The sequence below is a fragment of the Schistocerca gregaria genome, chromosome 1 (genome assembly GCF_023897955.1).
Source record: "Schistocerca gregaria isolate iqSchGreg1 chromosome 1, iqSchGreg1.2, whole genome shotgun sequence".
NCBI lineage: Eukaryota > Metazoa > Arthropoda > Insecta > Orthoptera > Acrididae > Schistocerca > Schistocerca gregaria.
In genome coordinates this window covers 641,083,731-641,109,274 of record NC_064920.1, presented here as the reverse complement: position 1 = coordinate 641,109,274, position 25,544 = coordinate 641,083,731, and the positions used below count along the sequence as shown (strand labels likewise).

At 41.1% G+C, this 25,544-nt stretch overlaps 1 protein-coding gene across 5 annotated transcripts in view; it reads left to right on the top strand.

The window, feature by feature from the left end:
- The window catches only part of LOC126360585 (collagen alpha chain CG42342-like), a 1,334,941-nt gene that overhangs the window by 895,777 nt on the left and 413,620 nt on the right, over positions 1-25,544 (top strand). For all 5 annotated transcript variants that reach the window (XM_050007726.1, XM_050007725.1, XM_050007724.1 and 2 more), the window contains one exon: positions 10,924-11,029. In XM_050007726.1, the coding sequence (XP_049863683.1) occupies positions 10,924-11,029 (106 nt within the window). The remainder of the gene's footprint in view (positions 1-10,923; positions 11,030-25,544) is intronic.

Sequence of the window (25,544 nt, the reverse complement as noted above, 5' to 3'; positions counted from 1 at the left end):
TGTGGAGAACATGCTGTAAGGATAATTCCCATTGGAACAATTTAGAAAAACTGGTGGTGAAGGGGAAGATCCAGATAACGTGACAAATGAAGAAGCCAATGAAATCGAGCATCTTATGTTTAGCTGTATGGTGTGCCACAGGGTGGTTCACTTTGCTCTTGGCCACAGTTTGATGGTGGCCATTCATCCTGGTGGACAGCTGGTTGCAAGTCTTACCAATATAAAAAGCTATGCAATGTTTGCAGCAGAGCTGGTAAATGACATTCTGCTGTCACAGGTGGCCTAGTTCCTGATAGTGTAGGATATACTGGTGACAGGACTGGAATAGGAAGTGCTGGATCGCTGGATTTTGGAAGGTCTTGGACCTGGCTCTTTCACGGGTATATGATCCTTGTGGTATTGGATTGGGACTGGGAGTGGCATAGGGGTGGACTAGGATGTTGTGGAGGTTGGATGGATGACAGAGTACCACTTTGGGAAGGGTGGGAAAGATCTCAGGTAGGAAGTCCCTCATTTCAGGGCAAAATGGTAGTTAATCAGAATCCTGGTGAAGGATGTGGTTCAGTTGTTGGAGGCTGGGTTGGTACTGGGTGACAAAGGGGGCACTCCATTGTGTGTGGTTCTTGAGGGTGGTGGGAGGATTGGGGGTGTGAGGGGAAATGGCATGGGAGATTGTGTACAAACTAGGTCTGAGAGGATACTGCTTGCCTATGAAGGCTTTGGTGAGGACCTCAGCATACTGAGCAAGGGATTTTTTGGTACTGCAGATATGCCATTGCCAGATGGCCAGGTTGTATGGAAGGGATTTTTTGGTGTGAAATGGACAACAGCTGTCGAAATGCAGGCACTGTTGGTGGGAGGAGGTCAACAACTAGGAAGATGGCACACTAGGTTGAAGATGACTATGTGAGGCGGATGGGACAGAAGGTGTTGAGGTTGTGAAGAAACAGAGAACAGAGTGTCTTGGCCCTGAGTCCAGATCATGAAGATATCGATGGACCTAAACCAGATGAGGCGTATGGCATTTTGGAGACAAGGAAGGTCTCCTCTAGATGGCCCATAAACAGGTTGCCATAGGAGGGTGGCATGCGGGTGCCCATGGCTGTGCCGCAAATTTTTCTGTATACTTGCCCTTCAAAGGAGAATTACCTGTGAGTTAGGATAAAGTTAGTAAGGTGTATGAGGAATGAGATAGCAGGTTGGGAGACAGAAGAATGTTGGGAAAGGTACTTTTCAATAACAGTAAGACCATGGGCATGAGGGATTTTGGTGTATAGGGAGATGATGTCAAAGTAAGAAATAAGGTTGGGATGGTGTAGAGTTGATGAAGGAAGTGGTTGGTCTTTTTGTGGTGGGAGGCTAGATTACAGGCAATTGATTGGAGATGTTGGTCAGTGAGGGCTGAAATTATTTCAGTCGGTGCACAGTAAACAGCCACAATGGGGTATCCAGGATTTTCGGTTTGTGGATTTTGGGGAGCATGTGGAAGGTCGGTGTGCGGCATTTAAGCAGGAATTGGATGTTGTTTTGGACTCCTGGGATGGGATCACTCTGGCAGAGTTTATAGGTGGAACATTCAGATAATTGGCAGAGGCCTTCTGCCAGGTAGTCTCTGTGATTCGTAACAGTGGTGGAACCTTTGTCTGCAGATAGAATGACCAAGTCATATTTGTTTGCAGGTTATGTGTGGCTTTTGGTTTAAGGAATTGGTGGCAAAGAAGTACTTCCATGGCAGGGTTTAGGAAAAGGTGTGTAGGTCTTTCACAAATCCAGCATGGTTAAAGTTGGGTATAGGGCTAAAGGTGAGACCTTTGGGAAGGGCAGAGTGGTGGACGAGGAGGAACATTATGTGTAGGATAGGGGTTGGATGGTGGTGCTCCAAGGCAACAGCAGCATGTCAGCAAGTTGGATAACTTTTGAGGTGGTGTCTGGAATGCTCCCTCAGGTGCTGGAGAGCAAGGGATTCAATTTCAGAGATGTGATGTATGGAGAAGGGATTAAACAATAGTGGTATCTTGCACAAGGAGCAGAGGTGGCTCTGGTATGCCTGTGCCATGGAAATATGTTTTTGCAGTACCATGTTTATGAGAGCCTGTGATTAGCAAAATCTGAAAAGTTGAAGGTCATTATGGAAGGAGGAATGGGATCCAGAGAAAGGAATCTTTCTGGTTAGGCTGTTTGGAGGATTCCATCGTTTAGACAGCATTTGAGAAATAGGATATAGGACTGGGTTTTAGCAAGGAAAAGGAATACTTTTCTGAACTGATGGAGAAAGATGCAGCAGGGGTCCAGTGTGGCAGGAATGGTGTAAAGGAAATGGGCAAAATGGCTGTTGATGGTTGTGAAAGGAGCTGGGTAAGAGAAAAGATGGTAAAAAATACATAAAGACATGCATAGATATTCAAAAATATGCACAGATACGTACATCAACAATGCACATGGTCATGAAGCCGGCATTGTGCACACACGATTGTTGATATTGTGTGGCTTGACGGTAGACACAGTTTAGGAGATGGTGAATAAACACAGGAAAGAAGAGAAAGAATGCACACTGAGAAGAGTAATGCTATAGAGAAGGTTAACAAAGGAAAATATCACAGTTTGTAGGATGGAAGAAAAGCTGTGTGGCAGAATCAAGTAATGGGATCTCCGGGTAGAAATATCAACAATGTAGGAAAGGATGGTTGCTACTTACCACAAAGACAGATTACGTTGCAGACAAGCACAATTAAAAGACACTTACATAAAGCTTTTGGCCACTGCCCTTATCAGCAAAAGAGAAATGCAAACCATTCATATAAACAAGCAAGCACACCTCTTGCACACATGATCACCAACTCTGGCAACCAGGGAACAACCGAGAGGGGTCAGGGAAGGGGAAGAGTTAGTAGATGGGGGTAGAAGCAAACACTGTCTGGCAGAGTATGCAGGCACTAGAATGCCAACAGGCACAGTGTCAGGGGGTTGTGGGGCAGGAAGGTGGTGAAAAAGAAAAGCGGAAAAGGATGGAAGCAGGGAGAGGTGGGCGGATGCGTTGGCAGAGGGCGGTAAACAAATAGGATAGGAGACAAGAATAGGGAGGAGATGATAGGGCAGAGGGGTGGGAAACAGTTAGGTTGAGGGTGTTGGGGCTGGTGTGTTAGATAGATTGAGGTTGGGATAATTATGGGGGTAGAAAATGTGTTGTAAGAATAACTCCCATCTGCGCAGTTTGGAGAAGCTGGTGGTGGTGGGGAGGATCCAGATGGCTTGGTTGGTGAAGCAATCACTGAAATCAAGTATGTTATGTTTACCTGCATGTTATGCCACAAGGTGGTCTACTTTGCTCTTGGCCACAGTTTGATGGTGGCTGTTCATCCTGGTGGACAACTGGTTGGTAAGCATATCCATAAAAAGCTGTGCAGTGACTGCAGCAGAGCTGGTAAATGACATGGATGCTTTAACAGGTGGCCTGGGCCTGTAATTATCCTGGCCTCAAACTACAGTAACACACTGTGTCCACATCCTCCAAGGAACAGTTTCCACCCTCTCTGTCCTATATTCTCCTCCCCATTCTTGTTTCCCACCCTCTTTTCTTGCTGCCCTCTGCCAATGCATCCACCCATCTTTCCCCACTCGTCTTCTTTTGTCCTCTTCTTTTTTGATCCTTTTCCCCCCACATCTCTGCCCAATGACCTCCGAACACCATGCCTGTTGGCATCCCAGTCCCTCCACACTCTGCCAGACAGGTTTTGCCTCTCTTCCACCCATACACTACTATCCCTTCCCCATCCCTGTCCCCAACAGACTGCTGCTTGCATCCCAAGTGATAGTTGCGTTCTAGCCCGAGCTGCTGGAGTTGGCAGTCATGTATGCAAGAGGTGTGCTTGCCATGTATGAATGAGTGTGTGTTTTTCTTTCACTGATGGAGGCTGTGGCTGAAACCTTTATGTAAGAATCTTTTAATTGTGCCTGTCTCCAACTTAACTCGACTTACAGTAAGTAGCAATCTGTCTTTTCCTACTTTGTTGATATTCCTACAGGGAATGCCATTGTTTGGAGAAAAAAAAAAGTGTTACGAATGATTAAATTATGCTCTGTGCAAAATCTACCTGATCACTTCAGTTTTCGTTCTTTTCCCCAATCCCTATTATTTTTTTTATTTTTCCTCCTCTTTCATTTTCTACTTCAAATTCCAGTCCCTAATCACAATTAAATTGTCTTCTCTCTTAACAATACAAATTATTTCTTTTACCTCATCATACATTCTTTTATTTTTTTCATCACCTATGGAGCTAGTTGTCACATAAATTTGTACTAGTGTGGTGGGCATTGGCTTTGTGTCCTCCTTGACTATTCTAATGTATTCACTATGCTATTCGTAGTAGCTTGCCCATATTCCTATTTTTTGTTCTTTATTAGACTTGTGCCTGCATTACCTGTGTTTGCTTCTGTATTTATGAGCCCTCTACTTCCCTAACCAGAAATCCTGTTTTTCCTGCCAGTGCATTTCACCAACTCCCACTATATCTAATTTCAACCTATCCATTTTCCTTTTTAAATTCTCCAATCTACATATCTGGTTGAGGGATGTAGGTTCTTTGCTCCACCATGTAGAATGTCAATCTTGTTTTTCCTGATGGTATTCTCCTGATTAGTCTTCATTTGGGAATCCAAGTGGGGGATGGTTTTACCTTCAGAATGTTTTAGCTCTGAGGATACCATCATCATTTAACCGTAAAGGAGGGTAACATGAACTTGGGAAAAATAACAGCAGTGTTTCCATTTGTTTCAGCTGTTCACAGTACTGTCACAGCAGGGCCATATTGGCAACTGTAGAAGACCAAATCAGTCAATCATACAGTCTATTGCCACTGCAGCTACCCAAAAGGCCGCTTAAAGAACTATTGCTCATCACCATCCAGTTGAAATCTCCTCATTATTTTCTTTCATGCATCTCTGACTGCTTGAATAGAATGTGATAGTACATATCAATAAATGTTGACAATTACAAACCTCCAAAAGTAATGTAATGACCATATTCTTTATCTGTCCCTGTCTTTTGACAAAACAGTCATTTTTCTTACCATTGGTAGAGATTCATTGCTAGAGATTTATGGCCTGTTTTTTCATTTATTTTCCTTTTACCACTGTTAAATTTGTTCCTGTTTGTGTCCCTTAAATGTATAGTCTCATCTTCTTTCTGAAATGTAGATGATATTAATTTTTTACTTACAATTTTGAATTAAATTTCTGAACATCTGAGCACTTTTGTGTGATTTCATATAAGAAATCACCTAACCTTTTTTCTCTGTAGAAACAACACATTTCGGGAATATGTAGCAGGGAAGGTAGCAACAATGTGAGAATGCTATATTTGGTCATTAAAGAGTGGACCATTTGGTAACTGAGAGGCTTTTTCTGCTTAAGAACCATTTCTCATTTGTATAGCCTAAAGAGAGTTATGAAAAACCATATAACTTTGAGAGGTTAAACTATTTTTAGATATTTTCCCAAAGTATAGCTTCTAACAGTGTGAACATATTTCAGTTTCATATCGAAGAAAATACTGTTTCTGGAAGCTTAAACACTCTATCTTCATATTAAAGTCAGTTCCTTTTCCTTATCCACAATAGTAATGAATTTGTTGAATTATCAATCTGTGCACTGCAGCAGAAAAGAGACAATAATAAGAATACATAAACTAGGTTGAACTGAGAGTCCCCTACATTCTGACTGTTGGCACCAAGTTTAGAATAAGCTGTGTATTCCATTATTGGCCAGATTGATGTTCACCAGGCCATGTTTTGCATAGTGTGACTTCTGTACATGTGTTCTCATTTATGGAGGAAAATTAGATCATGTAACTTATTCCTACCTTAGGAGTGAAACTTTATAATGGCCAAATTTTTCAAGTTGCTGATGTATTTAAATGATTTTACCAGAATAGCTTGAGTGATGCTATAGTGGGCTGACCAGTTTGCAGTTTTCAAAATTATATGTTACTAACAGAAATTGTGAGGTCATTGCAAGTAACTGGCAATGATCTATAATAAATATTTTAAGTGATCATATGAATAATGAATGAAAGAAAAATCAATGCTTTTTTTCTAAGTATAACTATATGTAGTACACATGGGTTGCGATTTTTTAAAAATATTAATGGCCGTGAAATTAATAGTGGTGACTGTACAGATGGCCACATAATATAATGTATAATGATGCTTTTGTTAGAAGCAAATTTGATATGATAAACATTATTAATCTTAGTGATATACTGATGAATATTAAAAAATACACATCCCTTTTTTTGCCCTGTGTTTTACTCTTAGTTACAAGAGCATAAGAACAACCACATACACTCATTTGCTGTCACACATTTATTCTATCATGTACTGTGTGACGTCAGTGATCTACCTTTTTTCCATCAATATAAGATGTGAATACCTTAAGAACTGTGTAGACTTAATTTATGTCTCAATGAACATTTTTTTATTATGTTGTAGATAATTAAGCATTATAGCTGCAGTTGAGGCACTGGCATATTCTTTTGCTTTCACTTTTTACATAGCGAAATTGCTGCACGGGATTAGCCGGGCGGTCTAAGACGCTGCAGTCATGGTCTGTGCGGCTGGTCCCGGCGGAGGTTCGAGTCCTCCCTCGGGCATGGGTGTGTGTGTTTGTCCTTCGGATAATTTAGGTTAAGTAGTGACTAAGCTTTGGGACTGATGACCATAGCAATTAAGTCCCATAAGATTTCACACACATTTGAACATTTTTTTAACATAGTGAAATTCCTTTGAAGTATTCAATAAGTACTAACCTGGGTGAAGAACTATGAGGAGTAAACTTTTTCCAATTCAAATTACTGTTAAAACAGTATACTATGAATTAAAGAAATTCATCTCTGTAGACCAATTAATTGTTATTTGTCAAGCAATGGAAAATCCAGGATGGAATGTAACAATATTATGAAAAGGAAAGTTGCCACTCATCATATCACCATATATCAGAGATGATGAGTCACAGATAGGCACAAAAAAAACTGTCACAAATAAGCTTTTGGCCAACAAGACCTTTGTTGAAAATAGGTGACACACACACACACACACACACACACGTGCAAACACAACTCACATACACAACTGCAGTCTCTGAGCCTTTTTGTTCTGCCTATCTGTGACTCAGCATCTCCACTATATGGTGAGTGGCAATTCATAATTATTATTTATGTAAGTATGCCCATTTAATTAAGTTCTGGTGTGACAGTGCTAGGAATATGAACTTATAACATAAATTATGAGAAAGTTATTCGCATACAAGTCTTAGAAATGAAGGTCAGTTAGAAAAAAAATTCTTCAAAGGATGGAAGAATGTCTAAAATTTATAAATATAGTATGCTGTATTAGATGAATAGTGGGTAACTAATTAAAAACAGGGCATCTTGAAAGTGGCAACTCTTGTCTAAATAATGCAAGATCAGTTTGTAGTTTTACACATATCTAAACTAATATGACAAGTACTCTTGACAAATAATGTATTCATCATATCCGTATGATACCTATTAATGCAGTCAATTCAAGTAGTTCATCGTAACTGAATCTCTGTTATATTAATATGGCAATAGGAAGCCCTTGATGGAATATGAATAATGGAAGGAATAAAGTTAACAATTCACCAACTAATTGAGACCCAGAGTCATTGAGAATGTAGAGTGTCATTGAGAATGTATAAAGTTTTTAAATGTATCATTCTTCAGAGCTATGCAGCACACATACATACACATACATGTGCATAACTGTGTTCTCCTGGCTGCCTACATTTTGACTCGAAACGCATCCTTAGGCCCTCTAACACTCTTGGCCTCAGTCTCCTCTAGCTTCTGTTCCACTCTCTCCTCCATTCATGCCTCATGACCCAAGCTTCACTAATCTTTTCCCCTTTTCCACAGTCTCTTTCCTGCTCTATCTCTCTCTCTCAATCCACTCACTATGCCATTGTGCATTGTGCACAAATACCCCTATCTGTGACCAAAAGGATCTCGTCAGTGTCACATTCCTATCCTGTGTGTCTGCTGTGTCTCCCTCCCGACTTAAATTCACTCTTTCTCAATCCTCCTTGCCTTCTTTCTTCCATTGCCCACTGCCCCACTTACACCAGTCAAGCAGTGGTGTCACACGATGTTATCAAGCAGGACAATGTACCCATGCAGGTGTGTGTGTGTCTGTGTGTGTGTTCTATAAATCTCTGAATAAGTATTTATCTGAAAGCTAGAAATGTTATTATTCTTATTTATATGGCTAGTGATGGCTTATTGCCACAACTATTCAGTGAGTTGTTACTTTGATACCTTCCATTATTTATCTCTATCTTTGACTTGTCTTATGCCCCTGAGGATGCCATCTGATTATGCAGTCTATGGACATTTGTAAATGAATTTTAAAGAAAAGACTGAAGAAAATATTGTATACTTGTAAATACAGAACCATGAAAAGCTACAAAGGCTACTAAGTTCTAGAATAAACAAATTTGCAAAAGTCCACTCAGAGGATGAAATGTTTTGTTTGTGAAATTATTTATATGGTGAGCTATTTATCTATAATATAGCCACATGCTACAATTACTGCCCAGCTTCTTCTTCATTTTTTTCTGTGTTCTAAAATGTTTTGCACTATATTGTACTCACTGTGGTTTTCTCATTTGTTTTAGCAAAAGCTCAAACACTGATATGTTTGGAGGTATTTCTCTATGAATGGTAAATTGGTAATAATATGTCAACCATAAAGACAGTGATGGTGTCAATGTTCTTATACAGATGTCCATTATTCATGTCCTTCGCATACTTTAGACCAGCAGCAAAACTTTTGTAAATAGTTTTCTGTCAGTGTCAGTGTCAGTTTCAGATGATGAATAATCATTTCACGTGTGTAGTGTTCACAAAATAACTTGACATGTAACTGTGCACATGGCACTTTAGGGGAGGGGACAATGATAATGGTAGGTACTGCATTGTTAATGAACCACTCTCAGTAGGAAAGTTTCAGTTCAACAGCAAAATCCTAAGCACAAACATATATCTTACATAGATAGGAAAGTAAAACTAGATCGACCACACATTGCCAGAAGGAAAAATAACAAAAGAAAAAGGTATACAAAAATTAGCTAAGCAGACAGCATCACATACTGTAATTCTATTAATGTAAAATAAAGAACATGTGTTGCATTAAATGTATAGTTAAGTCCCCGTGACAATCTGTTTGGCAATAATATCTAAGAATAAAATTTCCTTTCCATTCTTCCACATCTATCCACAGTAGTGAAACTTTGGAAAGTATTCATATTTATGATTCTCCTTATTGAGTTACTAGGATAGCTGTTGGTTCTGCAACCCTCTTAAGTATAGCTTTTAATGAAATTTTTGCCCTCTCATTTGTCTTTTTTGTCAAACATTTAACACAATTGCATATAATTTCACGTGTCAATTATGAAGTGAATTCTGCACTTATAGGGTGTAAAGAGAGAGGTGCCATGCTGTGTGGTAAAGTGATAGAGACAAAAATGTACAGAGTGCACAGGCTGGCAAGTGACAGTCTATTAAGTTGATTATCACTTCAGAACAAATAGATGAATGTAACACTTTGTACAGATATAGGATGGAATAATCACATAGGCTCAGTCGTGGGTAAAGCAGATGGTAGACTTTAGTTCATTGGTAGAATACTGGGGAAACACAATCAGTCTACAAAGGAGACTGCTTACAAATCATTTGCTGAAGTGTGTTGGACACACACCATATAGGACTAACAGGAAATATTGAATGTATACAGAGAAGGGCAGCATGAATGGTCACAGGGTTATTTGAGCCATGGAAAGTGTCACAGAGATGCTGAAGAAACTGAACTGGCAGTCTCTTGAAAGTGTATGTAAAATACCCTGAGAAAGCCTGCTTACAAATTTCCAAGAACTGGCTTTAAATGATGACCCTGGGAATATACTATAACCCATAGTACAACGGAATATACTCTCTTCCACACACTTCACTTGTAGTTTTAAATATTTGCTTGATAAATTTTAAAATTGTTGCAGTAGATTTCTGGCAGAAATGTTTTCAAGTCTTAAAGGCAGTTCTTTTCATATTGTGTTACTGTGCCAGAAGTCACTATCATGTGGGACTGGTGCATGATATGACACATGATGACAATGATAGTACTTATGATAGGAATCGAGCGTAAGAATTCTTTTGATCTGTCAGAAAACTGTAGTTTTGTGAAACATGGCATTTATTTCAGAAATAATAATAATGAGTGTATGGCAATGGTGGCCAGGAGACCCCTCGTGGGGCAGTTCGGCTGCCGCTCCACAAGTTCTTTAATGCCAGTACGGAGACTTGCGAGTGTACGAAAATACACACAACACCCAGTCATCTCGAGGCAGAGAAAATCCCCAACCTCGCCAGGAATCGAACCCGGGACCTCTTCGTGGGAAGCGAGAATGCTACCGCAAGACCACAAGCTCCGGACATTTTAGAAATTATCTTTGTTGACTTGCATCATGTTAATGAAGATAATTGTATGATGACTGTAATTGAAACAATTTTTCTTGTAATGGCTATTATTAAATTGAATAAAACATTGTGGTTTGGAAGTAGAATTTGTGCTGGGACCAGACAATTGGTTTCTTGCGTATCAACTTTAAATTAATGTCCTGAATTCCAGTATTTCACTTTCATGAAAACAGTTCTTATGAACTTGGCATAGGATAATTGTCCTACAGCCATTTATAACAATATGTCTTCGTCTGCTGTTAAGATGTATTTACAACAAGATATAGTGGCGCTCTGTGGCAGCTCCTTCATGTTGCTAATGTTCTGCTCACTTTTTCTGGAAATTCCACTTCATGTTAAAATTCACAGTGTGTAATACGATTGATTGGTCTGACTTGTAGGGATCAAAAGGTGACAAGGGAGAAAGAGGCCTCACAACAACTCTGAATGGTGACAACTTTCCTACTGGAATCATTGAAGGTCCACCTGGGCCTCCAGGACCTCCAGGTAAGTCTGATTTTGCATGTTTTATACTTTTATTATTACTTACGTATTGCTTTAATTATGAATATGTAAGCTATGGAAGTGAATGTCTAACAGTATTTGAAAGCAGTATCGTTTGTAAGTAATATATATCACAAAATGTCAGACAATAAGGAATATATTGTTGAAAAATGACAGCTAATTGAAATAAAATTTTCTCAATTAGAAAAGTAGTTTAAACAAGAAAGTTCAACAATACTAAAATATGGCAGGGAACATAGAACATTAGCATAGTCAGTGTTCAAATGGCTCTGAGCACTATGGGACTTAACATCTGTGGTCATCAGTCCCCCATAGTTAGTGTATTTGTATTGTCATATGTAATGTTTTCTAGTGATGTTCGGTGCCAGACATGAGCAATTTGCATTTAACAGTTAACTCTTACACCATACATCAAGATTCAGTTTTATAGCCCTGTTTAACCATTATATGTAGTTTATTCTTTATATGACAGTCACTCAGACATCCAGTATGTCTTGATATCATCATGTTTACCCACTCTCTGTATTTTAAATTTGCTAATTAACAGGTTCCAAAAATGAAGTTTCAAGGTTTTAATTTTTCATGTTGATTTCGTGTAATTTTGACCAAGTGATGGTATTTATTTGCTTGTAGCTGCTGAAGTTCTGTAACAGAATAACTACTGAATCTTTCACAATAAGGATAGCAATTTTCTCTAACAGCATTTTTTCCCATGATTGTGAACAATGGATTTGAGAACATGCCATTATGTGACTGACAGTACAAAATAATGGGTGCACTGAAATACCCCTGCCCAACTAACTTTCACATGTTTTATTCATAAAAATAAAGTCAATTGATTCCATGTGAAAAATTTCCCTGAGTTAGTACTTTATGTAACACTAAACGTATTTATAACAATGGACATTCCTCAGTGGAATGGTATGTAAAATAAAGGAAAGGCAACCACTCACCTTCAGCACATTGGACATTGGACATAGACACACGTAATAGAACTCAGTATTAACTATCTTTCAAGCTATAGCTCTTTGTTTGGCAGAAAGAGCATAAATTCACACATAAAGCCACATGGACAACCAAATGAAGACTACTGTTCTCAAGGTGAATGATTATCAGGGAGCAGTTGCTTGAGCTGATGATTTTGGGTGGGATGTAGGAAAGGAGACATTTCCCATTAGAAAATTAAAATTCATTAAATTTGCCACGGAAAAGGCTCTATTCATGTTTTCTGTAAGAGTAATAGTTTTCTGCACTGCATAAATACTGTTTCAATGGTATAAAATTAATCTTTATTGTCAAATGAAGTGGGCTTATGAATCACTGATGGCACAGTGCAGATACATTCCAAGGCACTATTTGTTTTCCACAAGTGCATTAACACTGTATGGAATACAGATATGGGTTACTAGTAATACTAACACAAATAAAAGAAAACCATATGGACAAAATCTCTGTAAGTCTCTGCACGCTGTTCTACACTGCAAGGGGGAATTGATTCTTGCTTATCCTGTATAGTGGGTGTATCATTTGTGTGCGAAATGCAGCTTCATCCACCACGAGTGTTGCTCACTTTATGGTTTAGTCCTGTCCAGCTCTCATATGTGAGCAGATAAAATAACTTCACTTAGCTCGTGTTTATATTAGGGAGTTATTTTTAGTTTATTAGGCGAGTATATGTTTGTTATGTGAGGTTTTATGTAAAATACATTCTTATAAAACAATGGCTGAAAAGTGTAGATTTTTAAGTGTGATGTTATCAGTGACATTTACAGTGTTGGTGGGAAAAGGATTGTATTGGTAAGTGTGCCACCTTACTGCTGTTTGTCAGTGACAGGATATTGTTATGCCGTGTAATTGTGTTGTAGTCACTTGGTGGTCAATACTGAATGGCCAGAAAGTTACTGCACTTCCTTCTCCATTGACTGTGTCACTTGTAGACTCCATAAATCTATTCTGTTCAGGAATTGCTGGCACTTGTAGAGTGATCTGATTAGAGCCACTTAACGCACACCCACAGTATATCTCCCAAGGTGGGTGTATGTCTGATGCAATGGGTCTGACCATGTTGAAGACTTGAAAAATAATCTGCTGTAATGCATTGCTTGATCTATGTAGAAATATCTGAAGCTTGGGCCTCTTCAGATGTTGGGAGAACTGAGGCCAGGTGATGCATTTTATACCCCTCATGTCATGAAATGTGTTCCAGTATTGATAGTGTAGACAATGAAATTGACATTGTTGAATACATATTGACAGAATGTTATGGTTGGGACTGGTTCTCCGGTGTGGTAACAGATCAAGCTATTAACCTTTTCTACATAATAGCTCAATTAACAACTGCAGATAAGTACTCACCTACTAAACTCAAAATATAAACATGAGCTTCGTGAAGTTATTTTGTCTAATCACATAACAGAACTGGACCAGGAGCTACAGTCAGTGGGCAAAATGAATAATGAGCAGAGCTTCTGGTGGGAAGATTGTCTTTCCTGAAAGAGCACTACAGCTGCTGTACAGGGTGGCTATGAATCAATTTACTCTTTAGCAATGTAGAACAGTGTGCAGAGATTTATGTAGATTTTATCAATACATATTTCTTTCTTCAATATTATTGGTAACTCATGCCTATGTTCCATGTACTGTTAATGCATTTTGCGGTAAGTAAAACCTCCTGGGCACGTCTGTTCACTGTGTCACTAGTGAGTCATGAGGTGCACTGCAGTATAAGTTCATGAAATACCCTGTATTTGCTTCTTGTGATTAAGAGAGAGTGAGAAATTACCTACTTGCTCCTCAGTTTGCAGACCTGTGAATGAGGGAAGTGCATGACCACAATCTGGCTAACTACCTTCCCTCATGCTTCTACCCTTCATCAGTGCCCCCTCTAGTCTTTCACACCCCCAGAACACAATTTATCCCTTAGTAATGATCTGCTGCACTTACACATGATACATACAAACATTTGTTCCTAACCCAATTGATTTAATAATAAATACTAATTTTCAATGGAAAATCCAGGATGGAATGTAACTGTTGCTGAACACGCTGCCAAACATGATACCCCTCATCTCAATGACTGCTTCACTGCCTGTGCTATATGGATCCTTCCCACCAACACCAGCTTTTCTGAATTGCACAGGTGGGAACTTCCCCTGCAATACATCCTACATTACTGTAACCCTTCTGGCCTTAACCTTCATTAATCACTGTCCTCACCCATCCAAACCCCGTCCTTGTTCCCGTTCCAGCACTACACAGCTGTCATTCCACCGCCACACCCAGTCTTTTAATTTCTTTTTATTTCTCTCCTTCCCACTACCTACCTCCTCCCCCCTCCACTCCTTCTCTCCTGCCCTCTGTCTAAACTGCAACACTTCACTGTCAGCCACTCCCACCATACTATCCGTCCCCCTCCCCACCCCAGCCTCCTCCTTACCCCCACCCAATTGCCACTCCCATCATGCATCTACATCTACATCTACATCTACATGACTACTCTGCAATTCACATTTAAGTGCTTGGCAGAGGGTTCATCGAACCACAATCATACTATCTCTCTACTATTCCACTCCCGAACAGCGAGCGGGAAAAACGTACACCTAAACCTTTCTGTTCGAGCTCTGATTTCTCTTATTTTATTTTGATGGTCATTCCTACCTATGTAGGTTGGGCTCAACAAAATATTTTCGCATTTGGAAGAGAAAGTTGGTGACTGAAATTTCGTAAAAAGGTCTCGCCGCAATGAAAAACGTCTATGCTGTAATGACTTCCATCCCAACTCGTGTATCATATCTGCCACACTCTCTCCCCTATAACGTGATAATACAAAACAAGCTGCCCTTTTTTGCACCCTTTTGATGTCCTCCGTCAATCCCACCTGGTAAGGATCCCACACTGCACAGCAATATTTTAACAGAGGACGAACGAGTGTAGTGTAAGCTGTCTCTTTAGTGGACTTGTTGCATCTTCTAAGTGTCCTGCCAATGAAATGCAACCTTTGGCTCGCCTTCCCGACAATATTATCTATGTGGTACTTCCAACTGAAGTTGTTCGTAATTTTAACACCCAGGTACTTAGTTGAATTGACAGCCTTGAGAATTGTACTATTTATCGAGTAAACGAATTCCAACGGATTTCTTTTGGAACTCATGTGGATCATCTCACACTTTTCGTTATTTAGCGTCAACTGCCACCTGACACACCATACAGCAATCTTTTCTAAATCACTTTGCAACTGATACTGGTCTTCGGATGACCTTACTAGATGGTAAATTACGGCATCATCTGCGAACAATCTAAGAGAACTGCTCAGATTGTCACCCAGGTCATTTATATAGATCAGGAACAGCAGAGGTCCCAGGACGCTTCCCTGGGGAACACCTGATATCACTTCACTGCTCGCAGTGTGGTTTCAGTTCTCTGAGACTGCAGACGTGTGTGCATGTTGCGTTTGCATGAGTGTGTATGTGCGTATGTGTATGAGTGTCTATTGCTGACAAAGGCCTTTATGGCCAAAAGCTACAATTGTGTGAATCTTTTTGTTGTACCTATCATGACTCAGCATCTCCACTATATGGTGAGTAGCAACTTTCCTTCTCTGATATTGTTAAATACTAATTTTATACCATTAAAACATCATTTTTAATAATTTTTGATTTTGCTACCTCCTGAAATGTGGAAACTGTGTGATAAGAAAAAATGAATAGGACTCTCTTTCAGTGAATTTAATGTGGTTTAAATTTTTACTTGAAAACATTTTCCCTAGAAGTTGACATTTTTGAGTTACTGAAGCAAAACATAAAAAGTGACCTTCAAGTGCCCCCCTCCTTTTTGAATCTCCATGCTCACATCCCAGTAGAGGGAATTTTTAGTATGTCACTCCCTCCTACCAATGTAAAAAAATTTATGACTACACAATTGTTTTGCTGATCAATCTTTTTTTGTCTTCCTAAACAAGACAAAATGAGTTTTGAGGTGCTAGGGTGTATAAGGAATATAGGAATAGGGAGAGGGGAGTCTCTTATATATATGCTTGTGGCAGTCTTTCACCGTACAACTGTAGCAGTTCTGTACATCCTTACTTAACTACGGCCATCTGCTAAGGCAGTGAGTTTCTTCCCTTGTGCATTTACTTCAGTCCCAAGCTGTCAATCCTACAGTGAGACTAGATAGCTACATAGTACAGTTGCTGGCTACAAGTGCAGAACAATAGCTCGGTCCCTAGCAAATCTCCTGCCGACCTTGCCTCACCCTTAGTCTTCTTCTGCTCCTCATGGCGTCAACATTGTCTTCTGCTCCATTCTGCAACACATAGGCCTTGTGGTGATGCTTATCATGAAATATGCGAGACACAACAGTGCCACACCATCTCTATGCCTGCCAAGCAGCCTGACATCTAGATATGTGTTTTGTGCTCCATCTTGTGCCAGACACAATTAATTCCACATCTCACATCGAAAGTTAGCTGTGTTTTTGTGCTTATACTTGGGGATGAGGTTGCAAATTCACCCAGTTTCATTATTCCTACCATGTCGTGCCTTTATCTACTGCCATCACATCAGTTAATGACTCTTTACAGAATTTATAAATTTTGATACTATTCCATGTATTCGTAAGTGTGGTTGTTAAATAAATCATGTGTCGACATTGTTCTTTGTGTGGCATGCACTATGATTTGTTTCACTATTTCCTAATCAAACTTGTAAGATAGATAGGGAAACAATTGCTACACTAGTGACCTGACAATAAACTCAGTTGACTTCATTTTTCGTTTTCGCATGTTGTAGACTACCTTATCCCAGTGTCGTCTGTTTCGATTCCCATGCATTTGTGTGCCCCACCAGCAGATTCAGTTTTTATGCTAAGGACAGTAGAGTGTCCTTCATATCATGTTTCTCTTGCAGGTATTTTTTCAACCCTTGTGTAACTTTGCGACCTTCACTTCTACCATCATCCCAGCTGATGCCTCGCCACATGTAGCTGCTGCTCCCATGCCTCATGACATTGTTACCAAGCTGACTGTGCACCTCATGGATCTACAACATTGCAAAAATGAGCTGCACATGCAGTTCACTATGAGATGACCAGCAATGACACAGCCACCTGTGCCAGATTACACGACACATGCACCCACTGGCCCCTGCTGCTGGCATTGCCACTGCCATTACCTCCCAGTCTCGAAGTACTGACACCTCACACCCTCCATGCCGCTACCAATATGTCCAGTCAGGCTATGGCTCACCCACAAGCCTTCAATGGATGGGACTCATGCCTTTGATTTTTTTGGCAGATGGTATCTTCACTGGCTGTGACATCACCCAGAATGACACCATGTTTGCTATGGTGATCAGCCAGCTCAAGCTGATATGTGCAATGGAGGTCTGCAATGTCAATTTGTCACCCCCAGCCACCGATCACTAGGAGACACTGTGCCACCACCTCATGATGCAAATAACTTCATCCAAAATGCAGTGCACCAGGGCCCTCTTTACCTTGAACATTGTGGGGACTGGCAATCCTTGCAATTTCTATATTTCTCTGCAATCTCTGAAACCTAATGGATCCACATATGATCTCTGACGGTTTCCCCTAGAAAACATGGCTGGTTTTCTCATGGCTCCAATAGAGAGAGCTGTGGTGTCACACACTGATCTTCCCCTCACAAAGCTGCCAGCCTCAAGGGTAGGGTGCAAAAAATGGTGGTTACCCTCCGTATGATAGCAGCCACTATGTGCTAGCCTCACCGCCACTTGGCACATTTAGCTGGCTGTCACTGTGCCAGCCATCCATCCGTAAGTTCCCCCTCACTGCTTGACAGGCCCACAGGACAGCCCCTAGCAGCTGGAAGTATATGACATGTTTACTGCCCTCAGCACTGACATGGCAATGCTACAGGCAACTGTAATCTGCCTGATAACAAACCACTGTTCTCCGTGCAGCACCATCTGCTGGTGCAATGGTAACTGTCATTGCTGCAGCTCTATCTTCCTTGCTGACATATCTTGAGACATTACTGGCCTCTACTGGTGCCACAAGTGCTTCAATCCAGGAACTGTGAACTGCAGAGAGCCCTACTCTTGACTCCCAGATGCCAACAACCATGAGGATTAGGCACACCTCAGTGTTGCTCAGTCTCCCACTGTCTGTTTTTCCATGACACTGGCTCCTCCATTCCATTCCTGCCTGATTGACAATGGCCCCATGTTGTGTATCTTTTCTCAGTGGCTCGTACAGGAACCAGGGGTCATCTCAGCCATTCCCCCTAACAGCAGCAAATATCTCTACCATCACCACCAACAGCAAATGTCATTGAATTTTCGACTTTGACGTTCAGTGGGATCTCCCTCCCCTATATCTTCACCATTGATGACATTGCTGACCCCATTATCAGAGCTTACTTCATCAGGTATTACTGCCTTCTTCCTGACATTGCTGGCTGTTGCCTCATTGCAAGCAGCACTGGGAGATCAACAAAGTGTACCAATCATTTCACTGTTTTCTTTGATGGGAAGCAGGTGGCATATTCAGCCCCATGTATTGGCCTCCTGACATAATTTTCTGCTCTGACATGCTCATCAAGCATGCCTGTGGAGGTTCACCATTCAACTGCACAACTCAAGATTCGCAAGGCTGAGTTTGATAAACTCCTTGCTGCTAGTGTGCTGCGCCCTTCAAAGAGCCTGTAGGCTTCTGCCATTCATCTTGCCAAGAAGAAGGATGGCTCCTGGCGCGCATGCAGCAGTTACCAGGTGATAAACGTGTGTCCTATCCCCGGCCGTTACCCAGTGCTGGTCCTACACACCTACAACAGTGCACCATTTGGCACTACAATTTTCAGCACAGTCAACTGCTCCAGGGCTTTTACCCAGATTCCGGTAGCATCTGTCGACATACAGGAAACCGCCATCATCATGTCGATTGGTTTCTCTGAGAGCATCTTCATAATATTCGGCCTCCACAATGCTGTCCAAATATGACAGTGTTTCTTGGGTGGCATCTTGCAAGACTTGCACTGTTGTTTCACCTACTTTGACAACAAACAGTTTTCTTCTATGAGGCCTTGGGAATACTACAGGTACGCCTGTAGTACATTTGAATGCCTACAGAATGCTGAAATCGTCATCAACACAGCAATGTGTGTTCTCAGTGCAAGCAAGCTGGTATTCCTGGTCTGCGTTATCTCCACCACCACCTCACGTCCCAACAAGCTATCCTTGAATTCCTACATCTAGAGACATTCAAGGATGTCCACCACTTCCTCAGCATGTTAATATTCTCCACTGCCACTTGATGAATGCCCTTGCTACTGAGATGCCGCTGTCTGCCATCCTCCATGATGCCAAAACAAAGGATGTGCTGGTGCTGTGGACAACTTGAGAGATGCTACCCTGCTCAACCCCATCCCACTGTCCCATGCCAGCCAGACAGCCATCAACACTGTCCTGCAGCATCACACTTGCAATGCCTGGTAGCTACTTGTTTTCTTTTCCAGCAAGCTCTCTGTCACTCAGTGGCACTGAAGCACATATGACACAGAACTCCACGTCATTCACAAGGAAAATACTTTCCACCATTGGTGGAGGTCTGTCATTTCATGCTTCCAGCATCAATCCCAGCGGCTGTAATTCATCTCTGAATTTACTGGTGACATACATTAAATCACCAGAACTGACAGCATTATCACCAACTTCCTCAGCTACACCTGCACCTTTACCTCTTCCCTGAGCTATGAGGCTCTTAGCTCAATGTACCCATTCCTGCTTGGTGCCTTCTGCAAGGCTGCATTTGAGCAGTTATACAACCTGGGACACCCCAGCATCCATGCATCTGCCATGGCCAGAAATTCAGAGAGTCTGCAGGACCTGGGCCGCACTTGCCTTGCCTGTCAGTGTGCCAACGTCAGCCACCACATCCATGTCTCCTTTGCTGCCTTCCCTGGTGTCACGCATCACTTTGCCCCTGTTTATGTAAACGTCGTCAGCCCTTTACTGTCCTCTGACAGCTGCTGGTATCTCATCACAAGGATGGACAGATTCACTCACTGGCCTGAGGCAATGCCGATACCTGCTGTCATTGCTGCCACAGTAGCTGCTCCCTTTGTCTCCATGTGGATTGCCCATTTCAGCTGCCCACACCACAACACCATGGATCATGGATGCCAATTTGGATCTGCCATTCCCACTCAATGACAGAGCTCTATGAGGTTGACTTGTACTGACATGGAGCAACCACACAGCCATCAACAGCATGGTGGAACTGCTCCACCATACCTCGAATGCTGCCCTCATCTGCCACAACAACTGATGGACTGCTGCCCTGACTCTGGTACTCCTTGACTCCCACTTCACTTAAAGACTGACATTGAGATGTCTGCTGCTGACCTTGTTAATGTCCAACTGCTCACTGTGCCTAACGATTTCCTGGAGCCCACACATTTGCCTGTGGATGAAGTCTTCACTGTATTCATCACCAGCTTGCAGGACTGCATGGCTTGCCTGATGCCCACCCCTCCCTCATGCTTCATGAGCCCATGCTTCATCCACACTACTGCTGCTCCCACTAGGTGTTAAAGCGGGACTTGGAGACAGTTACTCTGCATCTCTACAGCACCCCAACCAGTACTTTGATCCATAGACTGAAGCATGCCTATAAGCTGCTCAGTTCCACACTACCCAGCCAGACAATCATTCTACCCAGACTCACAGATGCACGCTGACAAAGACGCCAGCACCTCTGATGGTGCCACCATCAACAATGTCATCATGCCAAGCACACTCGCCATCTAAGCCACCGTGATGCCTAAGTACCACACTACAACTTAGGAAATACTGGGAAAGCCACCATGCTTGGCCAGTACCACCCCTGACCTAGCGGTACTGGCCCAATTCAGCAATTTCACCTCCGGTGTCATCAAAAGCCAGGTATGCCACTGACACTATATTGCTGCCTCTGCCACTTCCACAACGGTGTTATTTCACATGTTCCTTGCACCATACCCCAGAGCTGCTGCCACCTATCTTCACACTGGAGCAAACTGGTACTCGTGCTTACAGTGCCCAGCGTGTATGATTCAGCTGTCAAATGTGACCACCAGGCTGTCAACCACTCCTTGCAGTCACCCAACAATTCCACTGTGCCTTTGCCTCTGCAGTTCTGTGCTGCTAACCATTCCCAGTACCTGCCCACCCCTGCATGCATACCACTGGATACGAGCTCTGCCCTGGCATCCCCCACCCACTGTGCTGCTAGCTTACTCATTGTGTGCCGCCACTACCTACCACGTGACAGACTGGCACTAGTGTCAGCCAGCTGCCCCACCCATCTCACACACAGCATGCTGGCATCTGGTGCCTGCTTCTGTCACATGACCAGCAACCACAGCATCAGTGCCAATATCCACTTCCTCATCATTGGTGCAACATGCCCCTCCAAGGTTACCAGCTGTTTTAGAAGTTACATATGGCCATAGCTCACTACAGCTGTCTGCCAAGGCAGTGAGTGTCTTCCCTTATGCATTTACTTCTGTCCCAAGCTGTTGATCCTGCCATGTGATCAAATATCTGCATACTGTTGTTGCTGGCTACCGGTAAGGATCAGGAGCTTAGTCCCTAGTGCGGCTTTCACCAACCTACCCTCACTTTTAGTCTCCACCTGCTCCTCACAGTATCATCATCATCATCATCATCATCATCATCATCATCATCATCATCTGCTCCATAAAGCAACAGAAAAACCACAATGCAACATATATCTGTATCATGAAGTTTGAGTCACACCCGTGCTGCACTGTACCTACACCTGTTATGAAGTGGGGTATGTAAGTCAGTGTTCTGCTCCATGTCTTCATCAGATATGATTAATTCTCTGCCTTGCATTACAGATAAACTGTGTCATGCTGGTGATACTCAGGGATGAGGTTGCGACTTCGCACAATTGCATTATTTGTGCTGCATCTTTGTCTAGTGTCACCACATCAGTGACTAACTCATTTTAGCATTTATAAATTTTGAAACTGATTCAGGTTTTGTAGTAGTGTAGTTCTTAGGTAAATGTATATCTTAAACATGTGAGTATGTTGTTCTTTGTGTGGCACACACCATGCCTTGTTTCACTATTTCATAATTGAACTTGTTAAGTTAGGTAGCGAAACAAATCTTACATGTTCTACCCACTCAGAACTCCTTTCATCATGTTGTTTAGCCACTATATCGTCCCTCTTTCCTGCTTGTACATCCCACTATCCAATTATCCCCTCTGTAACTCATATGTCCTTCCATCCTCTCCCCACAATTATCAACCCAGGCAAGTTCTCTCTAGTAGTTACATCACTAGAGCCATGGTAGTGGATGAATTAGTGTCTGTTGTGTGTGAATTTGTGGACTTCCTGAAAGAGGAAGAATGAAAAGCCAGGGCTCAAAAGCTAGTTAATATTGTGCTTGTAGGCACCACACATCAGTCTGCTAAAGGTAAGTGGTAGACTTGCATTATTTTATGAATTACTCAGAAAATGATCCTCTGTTAATTTGCATGGGAGTATCTTCATATTGTTATTTATTTTTATGTATTTATTCCTTGTTTATCACAGTGTTTCCTGCCTTTCTTTGGTTATGCTTCCATTTGTATTTTAGTCATCGGTACGTTACAAACCACCCCACTTCCCACATGAACCATGGACCTTGCTGTTGGTGGGGAGGCTTTTCAGTGATACAGATAGTCATACCTTAGGTGGAACCATAGCAGAAGGCTATCTGTTGAGAGGCCAGACAAATGTGTTGTTCCTGAAGAGGGCAGTAACCTTTTCAAGTAGTTGGAGGGGCAACAGTCTGGATGTTTGACTGATCTGGCCTTGTAACGTCAACCAAAACAGCCATGGTGCACTTATACCATGAATGGCTGAAAGCAAGGGGAAACGACAGCCATAATTTTTCCTCAGTATGCTGCTCTACTGTATGATTAATTGATGATAGCTCTCTCTTGGATAAAATATTCTGGAGGTAAAATGATACCTCATACAGATCTCTGTGTGAGGACTACCAGAAGAAACGAAACTGGCATTCTATGGATCAGAGCATGGAACATCTGATCCCTTAATCAGGCAGGTAGGTTAGAAAATTTAAAAAAGGAAATGGATAAGTTAAAGATAGATATAGTCGGAATTAGTGAAGTTTGGTAGCAGGTGGAACAGGACTTCTGGTCAGGTGAATACAGGGTTATAGATAAAAAATCAAATAGGGGTCATGCAGGAGTAGTTTAATAATGAATAAAAATAGGAATGCAGATAAGCTACTATGAACACCATAGTGAACACATTATTGTAACTAAGATAGACACATAGCCCACACCCACTGCACATAGCACACGTTTATAAGCCAACTAACTTCTTAGTTGAGGAAGAGATTGAAGAAATGTATGGTAAGATAAAAGAACTTATTCAGCTAGTCAAGGGAAACAAAAATTTAATAGTCAAGGGGGACTGGAATTTGATAGTAGAAGAAGGAAAAATAGTAAGTGAATATGGACTGGGTGAAAGGAATGAAAGAGCAAATTGCATGGTAGAAGTTTGCACAGAGCACAATTTAATCATTGCCAACACGTGTTATAATAATAATGTAGGAAGGTTGTATACATGGAAGAGAGACTGGAGACACGAGAAGGTTTCAGATTAATTATATAATGGTAAGACAGAGATTTTGGAACCAGGTTTTAAATTGTATGACATATCCAGAGGCAGATGTGGACTCTGACCACAGTTTAAAGGTTATGAACTGTAAATTAAAACTGAAGAAACTGCAAAAGGTAGGAACTGAAGAAGAAGGAACATGGATAAACTGAAAGAACCAGAGATTCCTGAGAGTTTCAGAGGGAGCATTAGGGAATTATTGCCAAGAATAGGGGAAAGTAATACAGTACATGAAAAATGAATGAAACAGTGAAGACAGCAGAGGATCAAATAGGTAAAAAGATGAGGGCTAATAGAAATCCTTGGCTAACACAGGAGATACTGAATTTAATCAATGAAAGGAGAAAATATAAAAATGCAGTAAATGAAACAGGCAAAGGGAATACAAACATAAAAAAACAGCAGACCAAAATGTAAGATCGCTATATACAGCAAATACCTAAGATCCCAATTTCAACCTACCTTGAAAATTTTCATTATATCTTGATTCCTTTCCAAGATACAAAGGTTGAAAATTACACTACTTGTATAAGTAAAATGGAAATGAAGCCATGTGCTTCTTGGCAGAGTGTAGAGGAACTATGCAGGAGACCCACACCGCTGTACTAGCAAGGTCCTAATGGAGGTTGTCTGCTGTTGCCCTCCCCCAAATAAATAAAATACATAAAAAAATTAAATAATGATTATGGCTATATCTGAGATATCTCCTGATTTAAATTTATTGGTATACCGATGATGAATAAATGAATGATGCATTTGCATAATTTTTTAGGGTGTTTCCCAGAACAACCGGTAAATCTGAGATTTTTTTATCCATGGTGAAACCTGGAGAAACCCAGAATTTTTTTCAAATTCCAGGAATTTTTCATTGTTTTACTTTTCAGTTAATTTTTTGTCATTTTAAATGGTAAGAACAGATATTCTAACAAAGAATATTACTGTATCCTGCTAATGCAGAATAATATTGCTGCAATAAAACGTAAATGAGATAATAAAAACCAAAATAAACTTTAGTTGCAAAGGAAATGCATCATTTACAACAACAAAACACTGTGCATACACAAATGTCTGCCAACAGCAAAATGTGTCAGAGACTATGCAGTAGTTCCTAACAAAAAACTGCTTCCAATGAATGTGGTGTCACAACTCTTTACATTAGGTTTTTTTTTATCAGTTGCCAGTGTGCTTGTGTGCATGTGCAATTTGGTTGGATATGAGCAGTACCTTCTCCTGCTTCTGGTTACTTGAAGCCAGATGCTAACCATAATTTCTTTCCAGTGCACCCAAGCTGCCAGATTTAGTGAAGGGTGGTAGTCTCCACGTGACCCATGTTTGCATTTAGTGATTTTGCTGTTTCATCTTCATTTACAGCTCCCACGTCAAATGAAAACAGAACAGGTTTCTGTAGCCAGGATCAATCAAGTGAATTAAAATACATTCACATAATTACAAAGGCTGAAATATATTGTTAGTGTCAGTTTTCTGATTTTATTTTATTTGCACATTTTTGGCAGTCAAGCATTAATTGCCTTGCAGAACAATGAAGTTATTTTTGTCAGTTTGCTAAAGAAATTTAGCTTTCATTAATCTTTTCTACTGAGGCAGTAAATTTATTGGAAATGAAGTGTTTCATTCCACACTACTGTCTAGTTTCAACTGTTTACTGAATTTCAAGTGCACATTTTCACCTTCCGGCACATAGGGCATTATGCCATAATAAAGAACCAAACTAGAGATAATACAGTACTGCCACTCTAAGAAAATTCACACCCCAGAAACCACACTGAAAAGGTTAATATCAGATTGAGGCATTCTTTG